The sequence below is a fragment of the Gorilla gorilla genome, chromosome 15 (assembly GCF_029281585.2).
Source record: "Gorilla gorilla gorilla isolate KB3781 chromosome 15, NHGRI_mGorGor1-v2.1_pri, whole genome shotgun sequence".
In the NCBI taxonomy this organism is placed as follows: domain Eukaryota; kingdom Metazoa; phylum Chordata; class Mammalia; order Primates; family Hominidae; genus Gorilla; species Gorilla gorilla.
The window spans coordinates 69,553,600-69,573,347 of record NC_073239.2 but is presented as its reverse complement, the minus strand read 5'-3'; the positions used below and the strand labels follow the sequence as shown (position 1 = coordinate 69,573,347).

General features: G+C 35.4%; 1 protein-coding gene across 2 annotated transcripts in view; it reads right to left on the bottom strand.

The window, feature by feature from the left end:
• Window positions 1-19,748, bottom strand: part of GPR137C (G protein-coupled receptor 137C) — an 82,197-nt gene that overhangs the window by 10,463 nt on the left and 51,986 nt on the right. The window contains exon 4 of one of the 2 annotated variants that reach the window (XM_055361394.2): window positions 13,556-13,603. The exons of the other annotated variant lie outside the window; for it this stretch is intronic. Within the exon in view, the coding sequence (XP_055217369.1) occupies window positions 13,556-13,603 (48 nt within the window). The remainder of the gene's footprint in view (window positions 1-13,555; window positions 13,604-19,748) is intronic. 2 annotated transcript variants of the gene reach the window in all.

Here is a 19,748-nt window from a genome sequence, read left to right as displayed (position 1 = left end):
AAAATTTTTTGTAGAAATAGCATCTCACTACATTGCCAAGGCTGGTCTTGAACTCCTAAGCCAAAGTGATCCTCCCACCAAGGCCTCCCAAAGTGCTGGGATTACAGGTGTAAGCCATCACCTCCAGCCCAATTTCCTTTTTTAAAAAAAAGCATGGTAAAATTATGATTTGGTTTGCATTGAATTTACAGATTCATTAGGGGAGAATTGCCATCTTAATGATACTGCATCTTCTAATCCATGAACACGGTATATCTCTTCACTAATTTTAGGTCTTCTTTGGTTTTTCTTAGCAGTATTTTGTAGTTTTCAGTATACAGATATTGCTTGCTTTTTGGAAAATTTATTCCTAAATATCTTTTTTTTGAGCTACTATTGTAAATGGTGTTGTTCATTTAAATTTTATTTTCCAATTGATTATTCCTGTTATATATAAAAATACAATGTGTTTGTGTTTTGACCTATTCTGAGAACTTGCTAAAGTCATTTATTCTAGTTCTTTAGTAGATGCCTTAAGATGTTCTCCTTAAACAATTGTTATCTGCAAGTAGAGACAGTTTTACTTCTTAATCCCCATTGTTTACCTTTTGTATCTTTTTCTTGTCTTATTGTAATATTGAATAAAAATGGTGAGAGCTGACATCCTTGCTTTGTTTCCAATCTTAGGGAGAGAACATTCAATATTTAAGTATGACATTAATTTTAGGTTTTTTAGTAGATGCCTTTTATGATATGGAAGTACTTTCCTTTTCTTCTACTATTAGCTGAGAGGTTTTTTTATTTTAATCATGAAGGGTACCAAATTTAGTCAAATGCCTTTTCACTGTTTATTGAAATGATTATGTGGTTTTTCTCTTTTGTTTTAATGTAGTGAATGACACTGATTCTCGCTGCATTCCTAGGATAAACATCTCTTGGACACAATAAATTATGCTTTTTATATGTTGATTAGATTTTATCTCTAAGTATTAGGGACACTAGTCTGTAAGTGTTAATGTACAGCCATCTGTCAGTAACCATGGATTGGTCCCAAGACCTCCTGTGGATACCAAACTCCACAGATATTCAAGTCCCTTACATAAAATGGTATAGTTTTACATATAATGTGCACATCCTACTGTATACATTAAATCATCTCGATTATTTATAATACTGAATACTGTGAAAAATGATATGTAAATAGTTGTTATTCTGTATTGTTTTTTAAGTTGTATTATTTCTATTGTTGTATTGTTACTTTGTATTTATTTAATATTTTCAATTCAAGGTTAGTTGAATCCATGGATGTAGGACCTGTGAATACAGAGGGCTGCCACTCTATCTTTGTCAAGCTTTGGCATCAGGCAATGCTGGTCTCATAAAACCTGGTCTAAGAAGTGTTCTTCTGGCTGGGCGCAGTGGCTCACGCCTGTAATTCCAGCACTTTGGGAGGCCGAGGTGGGTGGATCACAAGGTCAGGAGATCGAGACCATCCTGGCTAACACGGTGAAAACCCGTCTCTACTAAAAATACAAAAAATTAGCCGGGCATGGTGGCGGGTGCCTGTAGTCCCAGCTGCTCGGGAGGCTGAGGCAGCAGAATGATGTGAACCTGGGAGGCGGAGATTGCAGTGAGCCGAGATCACACCACTGCACTCCAGCCTGGGTGACACAGCAAGACTCCGTCTCAAAAAAAAAAAAAAAAAAAAAAAAAGATGTGTCCTTCCCTCCTCTATTTTCTTTTCTTTTTCTTTTTTTTTTTTTTTTTTGGGATGGAGTCTCACTCTGTCGCCCAGGCTGGAGTGCAGTAGTGCAATCTTGGCTCACTGCAACCTCCACCTCCTGGGTTCAAGCGATTCTCCTGCCTCAGTCTCCTGAGTAGAAGCGAGTACAGGTGCGCGCCACCGCGCCCGGCTCATTTTTGCATTTTTAGTAGAGATGGGGTTTTACCATATTGGTCAGGCTGGTCTTGAACTCCTGACCTTGTGATCCACCCGCCTCGGCTTCCCAAAGCCCTGGGATTACAGGTGTGAGCCACCGTGTCCAGCCCCCTCCTCTATTTTCTAAGAGTTTGTATACTATTGGTGTTGTTTCTTCTTTAAATATTTGATGAATTAACCAGTGAAATTATCTGGAGCTGCAGTTTTGAGAAATTTCTGATAATAACTTTAATTTCTTTAATAAATATGGGTCTACTTAGATTACAAAATCTAAGATAAAATACAATTTCATCTTGTATCAATTTATAGTTGTATATTTAAAAGAATTTGTCCATTTCATCTCAGTTCTCAAATTTACCAGCAAAGTGTTGTTCATATATCCTCTTGTCTTTTAATGTCTGTAAGATGTTTAGTGATAGTCCCTCTTTCATTCATAACATTGGCAATTTGTATTTTCACTGTTTTCTTTTCCTGTAGATCAAATTGACTGATGTATTCAAGAATCAACTTTTGGCTTTAATTTCTCCATTTTTTGTTTCCTATTTCATTGATTTCTATTTTTATCTTTATTATTTCAGTTTTTTTTTTTTTTTTGAGAAAGCATATGGCTCTGTTGCGTTGGATGGAGTGCAGTGGCATGATCTCGGCTCACTGCAACCTCTGCCTCCCAGGCTCCGGCTATCCTCCTACTTCAGCCTCCTGAGCAGCTGGGACTACAGGTGCATACCACCACACCCGGCTAATTTTTGTATTTTTTGTAGAGATGAGGTTTCATGATATTGCTCAGGCTGCTCTCAAAATCCTGAGTTCAAACTGTCTGTCTGCCTCAGCCTCCCAAAGCCACCATGCCTGGACTATTTCAGTTCTATTACTTACTTTGGGCTTACTTTTTCCTACTCCACACACTCCCACTACCATTTCTAAGGGAGAAACTTGAGTCACTCATTTTATATCCTTATGTTCTAATATATTATTTAAATCTGTGCTTTTCCCTTCAAGTACAATTTTTACTGCATTCCACAAATTTTGATATATTTTATTTCATTATCCTTCAGTTTGAAATCTTTTCTAATTTCCCTTGTTCTTTCTTTCTTTCTTTTTTTTTTTAACCCATGGGTTATTTAGAATTGTGCTCACACCTACATGGAAACACAAGAATACGTATACCATGAAGATTTATTTTACAATATTTAAGAATTTTCTTCAAAAACTTTAAAAAATTTAATTAGAAATAAAACTGATTTTAGAATATTTTACTTTAAAATAAAAAATTATATATGTTTTCATATTTAAGAATGGATCATTAGCTTAGAAATGGGGGAACTGTTGCTTAGTGGATACAGAATTTCAGTATGGGATGAGAAAAACATTCTGAAAATGAACAGTAGTCACAGCTGCACAACAACATGAATGTACTTAATGATAATGAACTATACTTGACACTGACTATGCTTAATAATGGTTAAAATGGTAAATTTTGTGTTACATATTTTAGCACTATAATTTTCCCAACATCCAACTTCCCTGTTTACCTCTAAGATGCTGAGAAAGATGAAAGTGATAGACAGTTCTCTGACTCAATGAAGAGAGGAATCTACGTCAAATGAACTGAGTGAAACTATAAATAAGGAAAAAATATTATGAAAATATTATGAAAAAATATTATGAAGCCTCTTTCAGTAAGCTTTATAAATGTTAATAATTTACCTTATTGTGTCTTCTGTAACAGAACATTTTTGAATAGTTTCATGGTCCAAGTTAAGCTGCAGCATCACTTTGAGACCAATCATTCAGAGTTTAAAGCAAAAGGAATTGAAATTTTAGATGTAGGTATCATGAATGCTTTAAACACCAAATATTGTTTTTATAACTTTCCAGACTACAAAGGAAATGGCCACTCACTGAAGCATTTTAAAGGCTAAGTTATTATATTGCATTGGCCAATAAAGTACACAATAGCTTAGAAACTAGTATAGCCTTATATAATTGACATTGCTGAATGCCTGCTGGATGGAAAGTTTATAAAAGAACCATGGCATTGCCATTTCCAATTATACAGAAATTCACTGATTTAAGGATTTAACTGAAAATGTAAAGATTAATTTAATGTTTTGTCTACAAACACATTTTTGTCCTACAAATGAATGAATGTACAGATGTGGCAGGGCTTATTTTGTTGCATTTATATGGTGTCAGCACCAACTAATCATCCAAGAAAATATTCTTTTATGTCAACGCCTGATAGGAAACACAAGTGGTATCAAAATAATCAAAGTGTTGAATAACTTTTCTGATGGTTTATCCTGGGCCAACTGTGTTGATAAATTCACTATCTGTGCTAGACCAATTGTGTGTAAAATTATTGGGCCTTAGCACAAATCAAGACGGTGTCAATGAACCGTACCGGCAGTGACTATATTCTTCACTACCATGCACTTGTACTTAAAAAAAGAAAGTCAGTTTCATTGAAGAATATCTTTGGTGAAGCACTGAAAATATAATTTATATTAAATATAAACCCTAGAGTACATGTGTATTTAACATTCTATGTGATGAGATGTGCCCTTAAATTAATTCTGCTCCACACTCAAGTAACAGCAGCTGTATTGAGGAAAAGCACTTACGTGATTGACTTGTTAGTGGATCTAACCACTTTTTTTCATAGAACACCATTTTTTACCTGACAGACAACTCTGGCAGACAAACAATGGTTATTTGGACTTGGCTACTGGGCATATTTTTTTTCAAAAATAAATAAAATGAGTGTATCACTTCAATGAAAACATCTGGCAGCATTTATTTCCAATGATAAAATGTAAGCTTTTAAGTGAAAATTGTAATTTTTAGAAACTTGTACATACTTGTACTGTAAGATTAACGCTTCTTAAAACGAAAAGACTTTTCTAATGAGATGGTCTGATAATTAACACATGCTTTTGAATATTGTCTAATGAAATGTATCAACATTTTGAAGATCTAGGACCATTCTTTTCCAAATGATTAATGCACGATGTTACAAAATGATTCAAATGCAAGACTGACCAATGGAGAGTACAAAAAGTTCACCAATATGGTTTTATATTCCACATGGCAACTAACCTTTAAGAAACCTCCACTTCTGAGTTTTGGTGTAGTATTAAAGAAGATATCCACAATTATCTGAAAAGTCTATTAAAATTCTCCTCCATTTCCAACTATATATATGTGTGAGGATGGATTTTCTTCATATGCTTCAACCTAAACAACATACCACAATAGATTGAATGCAGAAGCAGACATAAAAATCTAGCTGTCTTCTATTAAGTCAGATATTAAAGAGGTTTGCAAAATGTAAATGCCAATCTTCTCAGTATTATTTTGTTTTATAAAAAAATTTTTTATAAAACATGTTATTTGTTAGAATGTAATGGATTTATTTTAAATAAATTAATAAATGGATATTTTTATAATCTCTTAATTTTTTATTTATAGTATGATTTGTATTAATAGATATAATATACACAAACAGAAGCTCTCTGGCATCATCAATAATTTTTAGGAGTGTGATGGGGTCTTGAGGCCAAAAAATTTGAGAACCATTGCTCTAGGGATTATAAAATATATCCTTAACTTCTCACAGTCTAGATAGTAGTTAATATCCTATCATTTGATATAAATGTTAGAACTCTGCAACTGTATAGATCCATTTACACCCTCTCCTTTATGCTATGGTTGTTATATTTAATACACAGAGAATTATATATTACATATACATATGTAAACCTCACAATATTACGTGATTTTTGTTTTGCATAATCATATTTTAAAGAAGTTAAAAATCATATTTACCCACATATTTACTATTTCTCATGTTCTTCATTCCTTCTTGAAGAGCTGAAATTCAAGCTGGTTTTATTTCTTTTCAGTCTGTAGAATTTTCTTGGCATTTCTTACAGTGTTAGGTATGCTGGTAACTAATCCCCTTAGTTTTCTTTTTTCTGGAAATGTTTTTATTTCTCCACTGTTCTTTAATAATATCTTCACTGGATTTGTATTTCAGAATTGACAGCTTTTTCTTTTGGCATTTAAAAAATACCGTTTCCGTGTCTTCTGGCCTTCATTATTTCTGATGAGAAGTGAGTCATCATTTACATTGATGTCCCTTTATGTAATTCTATAATTTATTTTTCTCTGTTTTCAAGATTTTCTTATTTAGTTTGGAGCACTTTAACTGTAATGTCCCTAGACAAAATTTTCCTCATATTTATCCTGATTGGGTTTGCTAAGCTTGAAAGACATAAATTTATAATTTATGTCTTTCACCAAAATTGGAAAGTTTAGGTCATTATTTTTTCAAATATTTTTTCCAACTTCATCTTCTTCCTCTTTCCCTTTGGGGATTATAATTACACATAATTAGACTCCTGAGCTTCTGTCTGTTTTATTACAGTCTTTCCCCACTTTCCTCTGTTCTTTAGATTGGATACTTTTTATTGATTTATCTTTAAGTGAACTGACTCTTCCTTCATCTCCAATATGCTGCTGTTAAGCACAACTAGTGACATTTATTTTAAATACTATATTTTTAAATTCTAGAATTTCCATTTGGTTCTTTTTTAAATAGTTTTTATTTCTCTTGAGATTTCCTATTTATTTATCCAAGTATATTTTCCTTCAAGCCCTTGAGCATATTATAAATGCTTTGTCTGATAAATCCAAAATTTAGGTTATCTTGGTGGTGGTGGGGTTGTCTTCACTGCCTTTTGAGTTTTGGTTTTTGCTCTTGAGTATGTATTTCCTGTTTCTTCATGTATTTGTAACTTTGACCTGGACATTGTGAGTGACATATTTTAGAGTCTGGATTCTGCTATGTTCTTCTGAAAGATGTTGATTTTTAATTATTTTAGCAAACAATTAAGTTGGCTGAACTGAAATCCCAAACTCTGTCTCCCATACATTGGTCAGCTGAAATCTCAGTTAAATTTCTTTATCCTTAACTGTGCTGTTTGGAGCCTGTCTTTCACATGTGTAGTTCAGGTATCAGATAAAATTATGACAGACTTTATAATAAGAGTATGGGGCTTCTTCTATCTGGTATCTTCTTCTTGAGATTTCCTACTCACTTTACATCTGCAGTAGTGACTACAATTTTATCTTCTGATTTCTCAAGCCAGTAAAACAGTGGATTTCTCTTCCAGTTTTGGCTGCCCCATGGATGGGACCTTCTCTCAGGCTAGAAGCTGTAAAAAACAGGAAACTCACTCAGTGTCATTTTCTTCTTCTAAGTGGTTGTTCTCCATTGCCTTCAGTGCTTTTTTACACTTTGTCCAGAATTTATGATTGCTATCTGTGGAAAGTTGGTCCATTAGGAGCAATCTTAGCCATTACCAGACACAGAACCGTGCATGTATTTTTTTTCAAATAATCTTACAAATACTATTTCCATTTTGAAATTAAAATGCCAACCTCAGCATTAAAAACAAGACAACAAAGTAGAATTAATTAATAAATTTAAAAACATGTCTTGATAATTATAGGGCCTACACAGTTTCACAAACAGTTTCATGCTGCTAAGTCACAATGAAACTCAATCTCTGGCTCCTATGACCCTGACATTATGGAGTGGATGGCTTTTACTGGGTGGGCTATCTGGCCATGGAAAAATTAAAAAATTCTGAAAATGCTAGCTCATAGAGTAAAAGGGTCTAGAAGCAGGGAAAAAACTACTTAGGCTTAGGAGAAGATAAGAGATATAAACCTAAGTATAAGCAAGGATCTTTCAAATCGGACAAGGTGTGGTGGGTCAGCTCAGCAACAGAATAGGAAATAAGACTTGCAGTACAACAACTGCAGTAGCTAGGGCAGCAAACTAAAGAAGCTCCATAGCTTAAGAGGGATAAAGTAAATCCCAGTAACTCAAGGAAGAAATTATAATATCAGGATATTAAATATTAAAATATTAGGAAGGTGGCAATCACATCTATTACAGGGGATAATGCAGTCTGTATTTTTCTACCATCACTCTCTCCAAATTCTAGTTAAGTGGTATTTCAAGGTGCTGGAAGAGAGATATTAATAATATTTTAGCCTGTTTCTTTAATTATGGCCTAAGTTACCATAAACCACTGCGTTAGCTGTATAGAATTAGTTGCCTTGTATGAAAGATAAGAAATATTTGATTGAATGTTACTGTGTCTCTGAAAAAGGCTGATGCTGTCTCCCATCCCAATATGTTAAATAGTAAGGATCAAGGATTGAGTGAACACAGAACAGAAAGGTTTATACAGTAATTAAAACTGTTAGAAATACAGGAGGGAGTGAGAAAATGTATTATTTGCAAATGGCTGATTGGGCTGGCAGACAAGCTGATCTTGAGTACCAATGATTCCTTTTACACCCTTATCCAGATATAAAATTGTACATGTCCCTGGCCAGATATATAAGCCTAAAAGCTTACTTTTATTCCTACCCATTCTTTGATTGGTCTTTCAGACAAAGAATCCCAACTTGCTATCTCGGGGACTAAGCATCTAGCTGGTTTGAACCTTTTTATGCTGACGAGTTATTTTGTCCTTTGAAAGTGATATGTCTTCTATATTCTTATAACTGTTCTTATTTTTTCTGAAATGGAAAATAATGTTAGAATAAAAATAATTCTATTAGCATGCGTTTTAATGTTAAAAGTTATAATTCTGATAAAAAGTAAGCATATTTACTTCATTGATTTATAACTGATAAAAAGTTATAATTCTGATAAAAAGTAAATGTGCCCTAGAAATTCTACAAATGAAGGCAAAGCAAACAGCAACAAAAAAACTTAATGAGAGAGAAAAAGACAAATACTGACAATCATGGTAATAAATGGAAACTATTTGGGTTGCCCTATAAAAAGGGGTGCTCATTCATAATTAAACTCCATAAAACTTTGCCTAAGTTAGTGAGGCACACTTAAAATGTTAGCAATAGACAAAAAGTTAAAAGACAGTATCCAGTCTATCATGTCAATGCAAACAAAAGAAAACTGAGATTGAAGTAAAAGATGAGATTTCAGAACAAAAATGCCCATCAAAAAGGCTACTTCATATTTGTTCCAAACATTTCTCAGAAAAACTACTTAAGTAGTAGATAAAATGTAATCTATCAGACAGGTCAACTCTTACCAAAAAGTAGAGTAGGATATAAATCATGTAGAGTCAAGCAAAGTTAAAATATTCAAAAGGGGAATCCTGTTCTTCAGTAATTCTTATTCCTTTTTTTCAGTGACTGTTCCTTTTGAGATTTGATCATTATACAAGACCCCTCTCCAGTGAAATTTTGCCAACATTTTCAGGTGTTCAGGAACTCTGTGAAGTTAGATTACCATCCCCTAATTACATTAATACCATAATAAATAACATTTATAAGCAATTTTTTAGTGGTAGGCAATATACCAAGCATTTCATGTATTTTTAAATTTAATCCTTACAACAACCTTATAAGGTATGGACAGCTCTTATCCTCATAGCAACCCATGAGAGCACTATCATTATCTCCATTTTGCAGATCAGGAAAGTGAAGCTTAAAGAAGCTGCAATTTGACTAAGGTCACACAGCCAATAAACAGTAGAGCTGGGATTTACATCCTTATCTCTCTGATCCTAAATTTCCATCTTTTTGTTTGTTTGTTTGTTTGAGACGGACTCTCGCTCTGTTGCCCAGGCTGGAGTGCGGTGGTGCAATCTCGGCTCACTGCAAACTCCACCTCCTGGGTTCAAGCAATTCTCCTGCCTCAGCCTCCCAAGTAGTTGGTATTACAGGCATGTGCCACCATGCCCAGCTGACTTTTGTATTTTTAGTAGAGACAGGGTTTCACCATGTTGGCTAGGCTGGTCTTGAACTCCTGACCTCAAGTGATCCACCTGCCTCAGCCTCCTAAGGTGCTGGGATTACAGGTGTGAGCCCCCACGCCCAGCCAGTTTCCATCTTTTAATCACTTAATACACTCTCTCTAAGGCCTTTCCATATTAATTTCAAATTGATATACCTGACAAAAGAAATATAAAGTATATTTGATTCTATTTTTTATTTACACCACTCTCACTGCACAAGAGAATTTGAAGCAATTACAGAGATATACAGAAAATAAAAATAAATATGGAAATGTATGTGTGTGTGTGTGAGGGAATGGTGGGTAAGAAACTGAGATGAAACTAGAGGTAGAGCCAGTACCAAAAATAGATATCATAAGATCATCATGGCTGACAGAGGTGAGCCACATATTTACCTCTGAACATAGCAGCCAGAGGAAAGAAGGATTTAACCAATACCAGTTTTTAGGTACTGAATCTGAGCAAAATATCTTTTCTGGAGACACTGTATAGACAATATCCTCAACAACATTATACAATTATGGCTTTAAAATAAACTTTCCTTACAAGAAATTTTACAAATAATGTTGCTGTAGGCCAAAGTATGGTGTCAAAGTGGAGGTCAGAAAAGACGACTCTACCCAGGATACAATGCAGTCTTGGTACAAAACTTCAATGATCTGGATTGGGCTGAGCATAAAATGGAATAGGTGGGTAAATGGACTGCACATCCTTCAGGTCATCTTTCTGGCAACTAAACTTCTGCATTTAACAGTTGAGAGTTTATTTTCTCTAACAAGAACCTGGAATACAGAAATTCTGTATTATTTAGTAGGTCAGATTCCATGCATGGACAATCAAGCAAAGAGTAAAATTTATAATTTCATGTGGAAGATGAGGAACCTAACATGGCTGGGTGCAGTGCCTCACGCCTGTAATTGCAGTACTTTGGGAGTCTGAGGCAGGCGGATCATATGAAGCCAGGAATTTGAGACAAGCCTGGCCAACATGGTGAAACCCATCTGTACTTACAATACAAAAATTAGCCTGGGCGTGGTGGCTCATGCCTGTAATTCCAGCTACTTGGGGGGATAACACATGAGAATCCCTTGAACCCAGGAGGCAGAGGTTGCAGTGAGCTGAGATTGGGCCACTGCACTCCAGCCTAGGTGACAGGGCAAGACCCTGTCTCAAAACAAACAAACAAACAAACAAACAAACAAACAAACAAAAAAGAGAACATATGTGTGAATTTTAGGCTTTTTTTCCCAAGGTGAGCTGAAGGAAGACCTATAACTAGAGATAGTTTCCAACTCATACTGATGTGTAAATATGCAATGTTTGAGACAGGGCTGAAATCCAAACAGAAATTTTCTTGATTTTTGTTAAATAATGACTTTTGCTACAATATTACAAGATTATAGAAAGGTGCCAAGGCAGTACTTGAGAAAACATATTGCTCTAAATACCTGTATTAGTTTACAAAAAATGAATTAAATGTCTATACAAGGACATTGACATGGAAGAAAGTAGCAACCTTAAATATGTGAGAAAATAAAAAAATGAAAGAGTAGAAATAAACTATTCATATTTACAATAACTAGTATTTAAAAAGCAAGTGAGAGTGCTATACTGAAAAAGAATCAAATCACAGCACTGTTTCAGTTGCTTAATAAATACAAATTAAAAAATAGCAGGATACAAAAATCAACATTCACAAATCAGTGGCATTTCTACATGCCAACAGTGAACAATGTGAAAAAGAAATCAAACCAGTAATCTCATTTATAATAGCCACAAATAAAATTAAATATCTAAACATTAAGTCAACCGAAGAAGTGAAAGATCTCTACGATGAAAACTATAAAGCACTGATTAAAGGAACTGAAGAGGACACCAAATAAATGGAAAGATATTTCATGTTCATGGATTGGAAGAATCAATATTGTTAAAATGTCCATACTACCCAAAGCAATCTACAGATTCAATGCAATCCCTATTAAAATGCCAATGAGATTCTTCACAGAAATGACAAAAAAAAAAAAAAGCTAAAATGTATAGGGAACCACAAAAGACCCAGAATAGCCAAAGACATCCTGAGCAAAAAGAACAAAACTCGAGCAATCATATTACTTGACTTCAAATTATACTACAGAGCTTTAGTAACCTAAACAGCATGGTACTGACATAAAAACAGACACATAAACCAGTAGGACAGAATAGAGAACCCAGAAACCAATCCACACACCTATAGTGAACTCATTTTTGACAAAGGTGCCAAGAACATACACTGGGGAAAAGGTAGTTTCTTCAATAAATGGTGCTCGGAAAACTGGATATACATATGCAGAAGAATGAAACTGTACCTTTATCTCTTGCTACATGCAAAAATTAAATCAAAACGAATTAAACACTTAAATCTAAGACCTCAAATTATGAAACTACTACAAGGAAGTATTGGGGAAACTCTCCAAGACATTGGTCTGGGCAAAAGTTTCTTGAGTAGTACTCCACAAGCGCAAGCAACCGAAGCAAAAATGGATGGATTGGATCATATCAAGTTAAAAAGCTTCTGTGCAGCAAAGGAAACAGTTAAGAAAGTGAAGAGACAACCCACAGAATGGAAAAAAACATTTGCAAACTACTCATCTGACAAGGGAGTAATAACCAGAATATATGAGGAACTCAAACTCTATAGGAAAAAAAATTTAATAATCTAATTTAAAAATGGGCAGCTGGGCATGGTGGCTCATGCCTGTAATCCCAATGCTTTGGGAGGTTGAGTCAGAAGGATAGCTTAAGACCAAGAGTTCAAGGCCAGCCTGGGTAACATAGCGAGACCCCGTCTCTACAAAATATAAAAAATTAGTCGGGCATGGTGGCACATGCCTGTAGTCCCAGCCACTCAGGAAGCTGAGGCAGGAGGATCACCTGGGCCCAGGAGGTTGAGGCTGCAGTGAGCTGTGATTGCACCACTGTACTCTAGCCTAGTCAACAGAGTGTCCCTGTTTCAAAAAAAGGAAAATAAAATAAAAATGGTCAAAAGCTTTGAAAAGATATTTCTCAAAAGAAGACTTATGAATGGCGAACAACAATATGAAAAAGTGCTCATGGCTCACACCTGTAATCCCAGCTATTTGGAAGGCCGAGGTGGGCAGATTGCTTGAGCTCAGGAGTTTGAGACCAGCCTGGGCGACATGGTGAAACCCTATCTCTACAAAAAGTACAAAAATTAGCCAGGTATGGTGGTGCATGCCTACGGTACCAGCTAATTGGGAGGCTGAAGTGGGAGGACTGATTGAGCCCAGGAGGTTGAGGCTGCGGGGAGCTGAGATCATGCCACTGCACTCCAGCCTGCGGTGACAGAGTGGGACTCTGTCTCAAAAAAAAAAAAAAAAAAAAAAAAGAAAAAGTGCTCAACATCATTTATCATCAGAGAAATACAAATCAAAACTATAATGAGGTATCATCTCATCCCAGTGAAATGGGCTTTCATTCAAAAAACAGGCAATAACAAATACTGGTAAGCTTGTGAGGAAAAGGGAACCTTGGACACTGTTGGTGGGAATGTAAATTAGTACAACCACTATGGAGAATGGTTTGGAGGCTCCTCAAAAAACTAAAAACAGAGCTACCATACAATCCAGCAATCCCACTGCTAGGTATATGCCCAAAAGAAAGGAAATCAGTATATCAAAGAGATATCTGCACTCCCATGTCTGTTGCAGCCAGCACTGTCCAAACAGCCAAGATTTGCAAGCAACCTAAGTGTCCATCAACACATGAATGGGTAAAGAAATGTGGTACTTACACACAATGGAGTACTATTCAGCCATAAGAAAGAATGAGATCCTGTAATCTGCAACAACATGGAACTGGAGATCATCATGTTAAATAAAATATGCCAGGCACAGAAAGACAAACATTGCATGTTCTCACTTATTTGTTGGAGCTAAAAATCAGAACAATTGAACTCATGGAGATAGAGAGTAGAAGGATGGTTACCAGAGGCTGGGAAGGGTAGTGGAGGGGTTGGGGAGAAGTGGGGATGGTTAATGGGTACAAAAAGTAGTTAGAAAGAATTAATAAGACCTAGTTGACAGCACAACAGGGTGACTATGGATAATAATTTAATTGTGTATTCTAAAATAACTAAAAGGGTATAATTGAATTGTTTGTAACACAAAGGATAAATGCTTGAGGGGATGGATATTGCATTTTCCATAATGTAATTATTATGCTTCTCATGCCTGTATCAGAAATATCTTTTTTTTTTTTTTTTTGAGGTGGATTCTCACTCTGTCCCCCAGGCTGGAGGTGCAGTGGCATGATCTCAGCTCACTGCAAGCTCCGCCTCCTGGGTTCACACCGTTCTCCTGCCTCAGCCTCCCGATTAGCTGGGACTACAGGCACCCGCCACCATGCCGGGCAAATTTTTTGTATTTTTAGTAGAGACAGGGTTTCACCGTGTTAGCCAGGATGGTCTTGATCTCCTGACCTCGTGATCCACCCGCCTTCGCCTCCCAAGGTGCTGGGATTACAGGCGTGAGCCACTGCGCCTGGCCCAAAAATATTTTATATACCCCATACATATATACCTTATAATCACCCACAAAAATTAAAAATAAAAAATTTTCCAAGAATTAAAAAAAATAATAATGGGCTGAGTACCATGGCTCATGCTTGTAACCCCAGTACTTTGGAAGGCCAAGATGACAGGATCATCTGAGGCCAGGAGTTTGAGAGCAGCCTGGGCAACATAGCAAGACCTGTTCTCTCCAAAGGAAAAAAAAAAAAAAAAAGCTGAGTGTGGTGGTGAATGCTGGCAGTCCTAGCTACTTGGGAGGCTGAGGTAGGAGAATTACATAAGCCCAGGAGTTTGAGGTTACAGTAAGCTATAATTGTGCCACTACATTCCAGCCTGGGTGACACAGTGAGAATGTGTCTCTATCAAGAAAAAAAAGTAATGCAAATCATAACATAAAAGATACGTGAGTGCTCTGTAAACTGAGGCTGGGATACACAGTTCTAGATGTAATTACTAAAACCTCTAACTCTTACTAAAAATAAAAAGCAAAACAAAACTGATTTTGAAGAAAATTAACATTATGGAGGCTGACATTCTTTTTTGAAAACCACTTAAAGGCCTATCAGTAGGATAAGAATTAATTTTGGTATATGATGAAATGTTATGCAGCCTTAAAAAGAATTTTTAATAGCATGAGAAAATCCTTTACTAGTATAAGGGGAAAAGCAGGGTATAAAATTTTATTTACATTTACACTGAGTTCCAAATACAGTTAAGTGTCAGTGGTGACACTACGGCTGTTTAGAACATTAAAGAAATCATATTCTTTCATATTGCCAAGTTTTAATAATCAGAAAAAATACATTTTTAGTAAGGATAATATGGCTAACTGCCCATAAAACTATAAAAAAGCAAGTCTGGTAGAAATAAAGCCAGTTAACAGACAAATAACAGTGAAAAACAAAAGAAAACCAAAAAAGTTTACCAAAGAACAACATTCTGCCAAATGGGTAATGAAAGGATTTTTCCAAGTTTTGTAAGAACAAGCCTATTCTATAAACTATGTCAAAATATGATGACGAAGATGATAGTGAGTCAACATTTATATTTTTAGTGCCACGTAATATACTATGACTTTCCATACATTATTATTTCATCCTTGCAACACCACTATGGACATGATTACTATACTTTATCTTCAGTTTAAAGGTGGACAGAGAGGTTAAAGTCATAGAGCTGATAAATGGCAGATCTCTGATTTAAATCCAGCAATATAACTCTAGACCTTGAGTTATTACTACTTTGTACTATGTAGTGTACAATTTATTTGAAATAAATACATTTATATCCTGAAACCTGAAAAGATACTAAAAAGTCAAAAAAAGTTGGTTAATTTTACTTCAAGTGTACGTTTAATAACATTTTAAATAATATAATAATGAAAATACCAAAATTTAAAAAATAACAAAAAGTAACAAAAGGAGGTTGTATCCTTAAAATTCAAGGAATATGACAAAAATCTAGTCAAACAATTTACTATGTTTGTATAATAAATAGAAAAGGAAAACTGTAGCAATATAAAGTAATTAACAAGAATTTAATAAGATTAAATATCTATTCATAACTAGGTACACATTAGACTTACGAAGGCTATCATTCTTAAAAACAATAACATTTTAATATAAACAGAAATCACACATGCCAAAGATATAAAGAATAAATTCCCAGATTCCACTCTACAAATCATTGAGAAATAGTTTATACATATAGAAATGTGAATAATTATCTACATGAATTATAAATGCGTAACAATTAGATAAATCTAAATTAAAACTTTTAAGGCATATCAATGAAAAAACCAAAATAAATAAAATTTAGACCCAAATATTGATGGAGCAGAGGAAACAAGGTATACTTTAATATTAATGATAGCATTATAACATGATTTATTCTTTTGGAGAGTATTACGGCAAAATCCAATAAGAATTTATGTGAAATAATGTTATTAATAAGCAAACAAACATATCCATGTAAATTAAAACCTATATAAAAATACACACCTAAAAGATTATAAGTAAACACAGGGTGATGTAAATGGAGTCAATGCATGGTGGTTACTAGCAGAGACCTATGGTCAGACTTGAGTTTGAATCCTGGTTCAACTATGTGAACTTGGGCATGTTTATTGGTTCAAGTTGCTCTTGATACAACCCAGTTGTGAAGGCTTATTTGGTTACTAACGTAAAGCTGCTCTGGCTAAGACTATATGCAAGCATAGAATGTATTTATTCAACAAATATTTACCGAACATCTACTACAGTCGTTCCCTCCTTACCCATAGGGTATTTGTTCCAAAACCCTAAGTGGATACCTGAAACTATGGATAGTACCAAACCCGATACGTACTATTTTTTTTCTTATCCATACATACCTATAATAAAATTTAATTTATAAATCAGGCATAGTAAGAAATTAACAAAATAGTAATAAAATGGAATAATTATAACAAAATGCTGTAATAAAAGGTATGTGAATGTGGTCATCTCTCTCTCAATATATTTTATTGTACTGTACTCACCTATTTTCAGACTGAGGTTGACTGCAGTAACTGAAATCGTGGAAAGGAAACCGCAGATAAGGGGAGACTACCCTTGTCTTCACTTCACTAAAATATGCCAGGCATTATTTTAGAAAAGGACTGAAAAATGAATAACACACATAAGAGAGCTCCTTTCCTGGTTTATACTTTAGCAGGGAGAAGCAGAAAATAACTATGAAAATAAATGAATAAATAATTTTGGCTACTGATAAATGCTGTGAAGATAACAAAAGAGGGTGACAGATGTAGTAATCAGAACGGGGGACAGTCTTATTTGGGTAGTGAAGAAGAGCAACTTTGAAAAAGCAACTGAGGCCTGAATGCAAAGAAGCCATCACATAGGTACCTGTAGAAAATGCAATTTTGGCAGAGGGAACAATATATACAATACAAAGTCTATATGGCTGGAATAAACTTAGTGTATGTTTTGTGGTGAGAAGTTGGGGCACAAAAAGCCAATGTGGCTAGAAAAGGAAGAGGAGAGTGATAGTGGTAGGGGAATCACAAAAATAGTCAAAGGCCAGGTCTTACACGCCATTGAACTCATACTGCCTTTGCCTCTTAAGCTCCACCTACTCCTGTGTAAATACCTGCTGGGAGGCACACCCATCTGGGCCACTGGCACAGTTTTCTGGACTTGGGTCCCTGGCCAGCATTCCCACCCAGCCCCGGTACCTTCCTTGTGACTTCCCCAGATCCATCTGGGCCAGAAATTGGCATCAACTTCCGAGCCCTCACAAGACATGGAGCAAGCCTAGGCTTAGAGCGTCCTCCAGTGCTGAGACAACTGCAGTAGACACAGGCTCAGGAAACACAAGTCAGTCTGTTTAGAATCCCTGGAAGGCCCTCTGAAGAAGGCCAGGCAAAAACAAAGCCAGACTGTGAAAACTAAAATAAAAATGTAACCCCTTGGTGTGTAGACACTGTCATACTTCCACAAGCATCAAGAACATTCAGAGAAATATGACCTCATCAAATGGATAAAATAAGGTGCCACTTACCCCAAAGTGATGGAGATGTGAGATCTCTCAAAGAATTTTAAATAGCTGTTTTAAGGAAGGTCAATGAACTTCAGGAAATCACAGAGACTCAATTGAGGAATATATAAAAGAAATTTAATATACAGACTGAAATAATAAAAACAATCAGAAACTCAGGAGCTGAAAATACATTGAATGAAATGAAAGATGTAATAGGGAGCAACAGCAGAAATGGTTAAACAGAACAATCAGTGAGCTTGAAAACAGACTAGCTGAAAATACACAGGGGAGAAAAAAGAAAAAAAAGAAATGAAGAAAGCTTATGAATCTGTGGGCCAACATAAAAAAGCAAATATTTGGGGTGTTGGAGTTAGGTAGGGAACCGAGAAAGACAGGGGTAGAAAGTTTATTTGAAGAAATAATAACAGAAAACTTCCCAAACCTGGAGAAAGATACAAATATCCAGGTACAGGGAAGTCAAAGGTCACCAATCAGAGTCAGTCCAAGTAAAGATACTCTAAGACATATAATCAAACTCCCAAAGGTGAAAGACAAAGAGAAGATCCTGAAAGCAGCAAGAGTAAAGATGCAAATAACATTTAGGAAAGATCCAATACACCTGGCAGCAGACTTCTCAGCAGAAACATTACAGGCCAGGAGTGAACGGGATGATATATTCAGTGCTAATGGAAAAAAAAAAAAGCCTTCTAAGAATACTCTATCTAGCAAAGCTATTATTTAGAAGTGAAAGAGAGACTTTCACAAACAAAAACTGGGAATTTATCACCAGAGCTGTCCTACAATAAATGCTAAAGGGAATTTTTTTAAACCACAGGAAAAAGACTGTTAACATGATTGTTACACTAATATTATAATCATGATGCATAAACCACTTATATATTTACTAAGAAGACTAAAAGACAGAAGTATTAAAAATAATGACTACGATTTACCAAGAGACAGGCAATATAAAAATGCAAATTGTGACATCAAACGTTCAAAATGTGGGGAAGAGAATGGAGCTAATGTGTACAGTGTTCTTTGTTTTCTCTTCTTTTTGCGATCAAAGTAAAGTTGTTATCAATCTTAAGTAACTTGTTGTAACTACAGAATATTTTTTGTAAGCCTCATGGTAACCACAAAGCAAAAATCTGTAACAGATACACTAAAAATAAAAAGCAATAGATTAAAACATACTGCCAGAGAAATCACTTAACCACAAAAGAAGACAGTAAAAAAGGAAGAAAGGAAGAGAGGAGTTAGAAAAGAAGCAAAAATGTCAGTAAATCCTGACGAATCAATAGTAACATTTAGTGTAAATGGATTAAACTGTCTAATTAAAAGATAGAGTGGCTAAATGGATTAAAAAACATGATCTAACTATATGTTGCCTACAGGAAAATCACTTCACCTGTAAAGACACAATACACTGAAAGTGAGGGGATGGAAAAAGATATTCCATGCAAATGGAAACCAAAAAGGAGTAGGAAGAGCTATATTCATATCAGATAAAATAGACCTTTTCTTTTTCTTTTTTGTTTTTTTTTTTGAGACAGAGTCTCGCTCTGCTGCCCAGGCTGGAGTGCAGTGGTGTGATCTCAGCTCACTGCAACCTCCACCTCCTGTGCTCAAGCGATTCCTGTGCCTCAGCCTCCCAAGCAGCTGGGATTACAGGCATGCGCCACCATGCCCAGCTAATTTTTGTATTTTTACTAGAGACGGGGTTTTGCCATGTTGGCCAGGCTGGTCTTGAACTCCTGAGCCAAGCCATCTGCCCACCTTGGCTTCCCAAAGTGCTGGGATTACAGGCATGAACCACTGCACTTGGCCAGATAAAATAGACTTTAAGTCAAAAATTGTAAAAAGACACAAACGTAATTATACAAAGGGGTCAGTC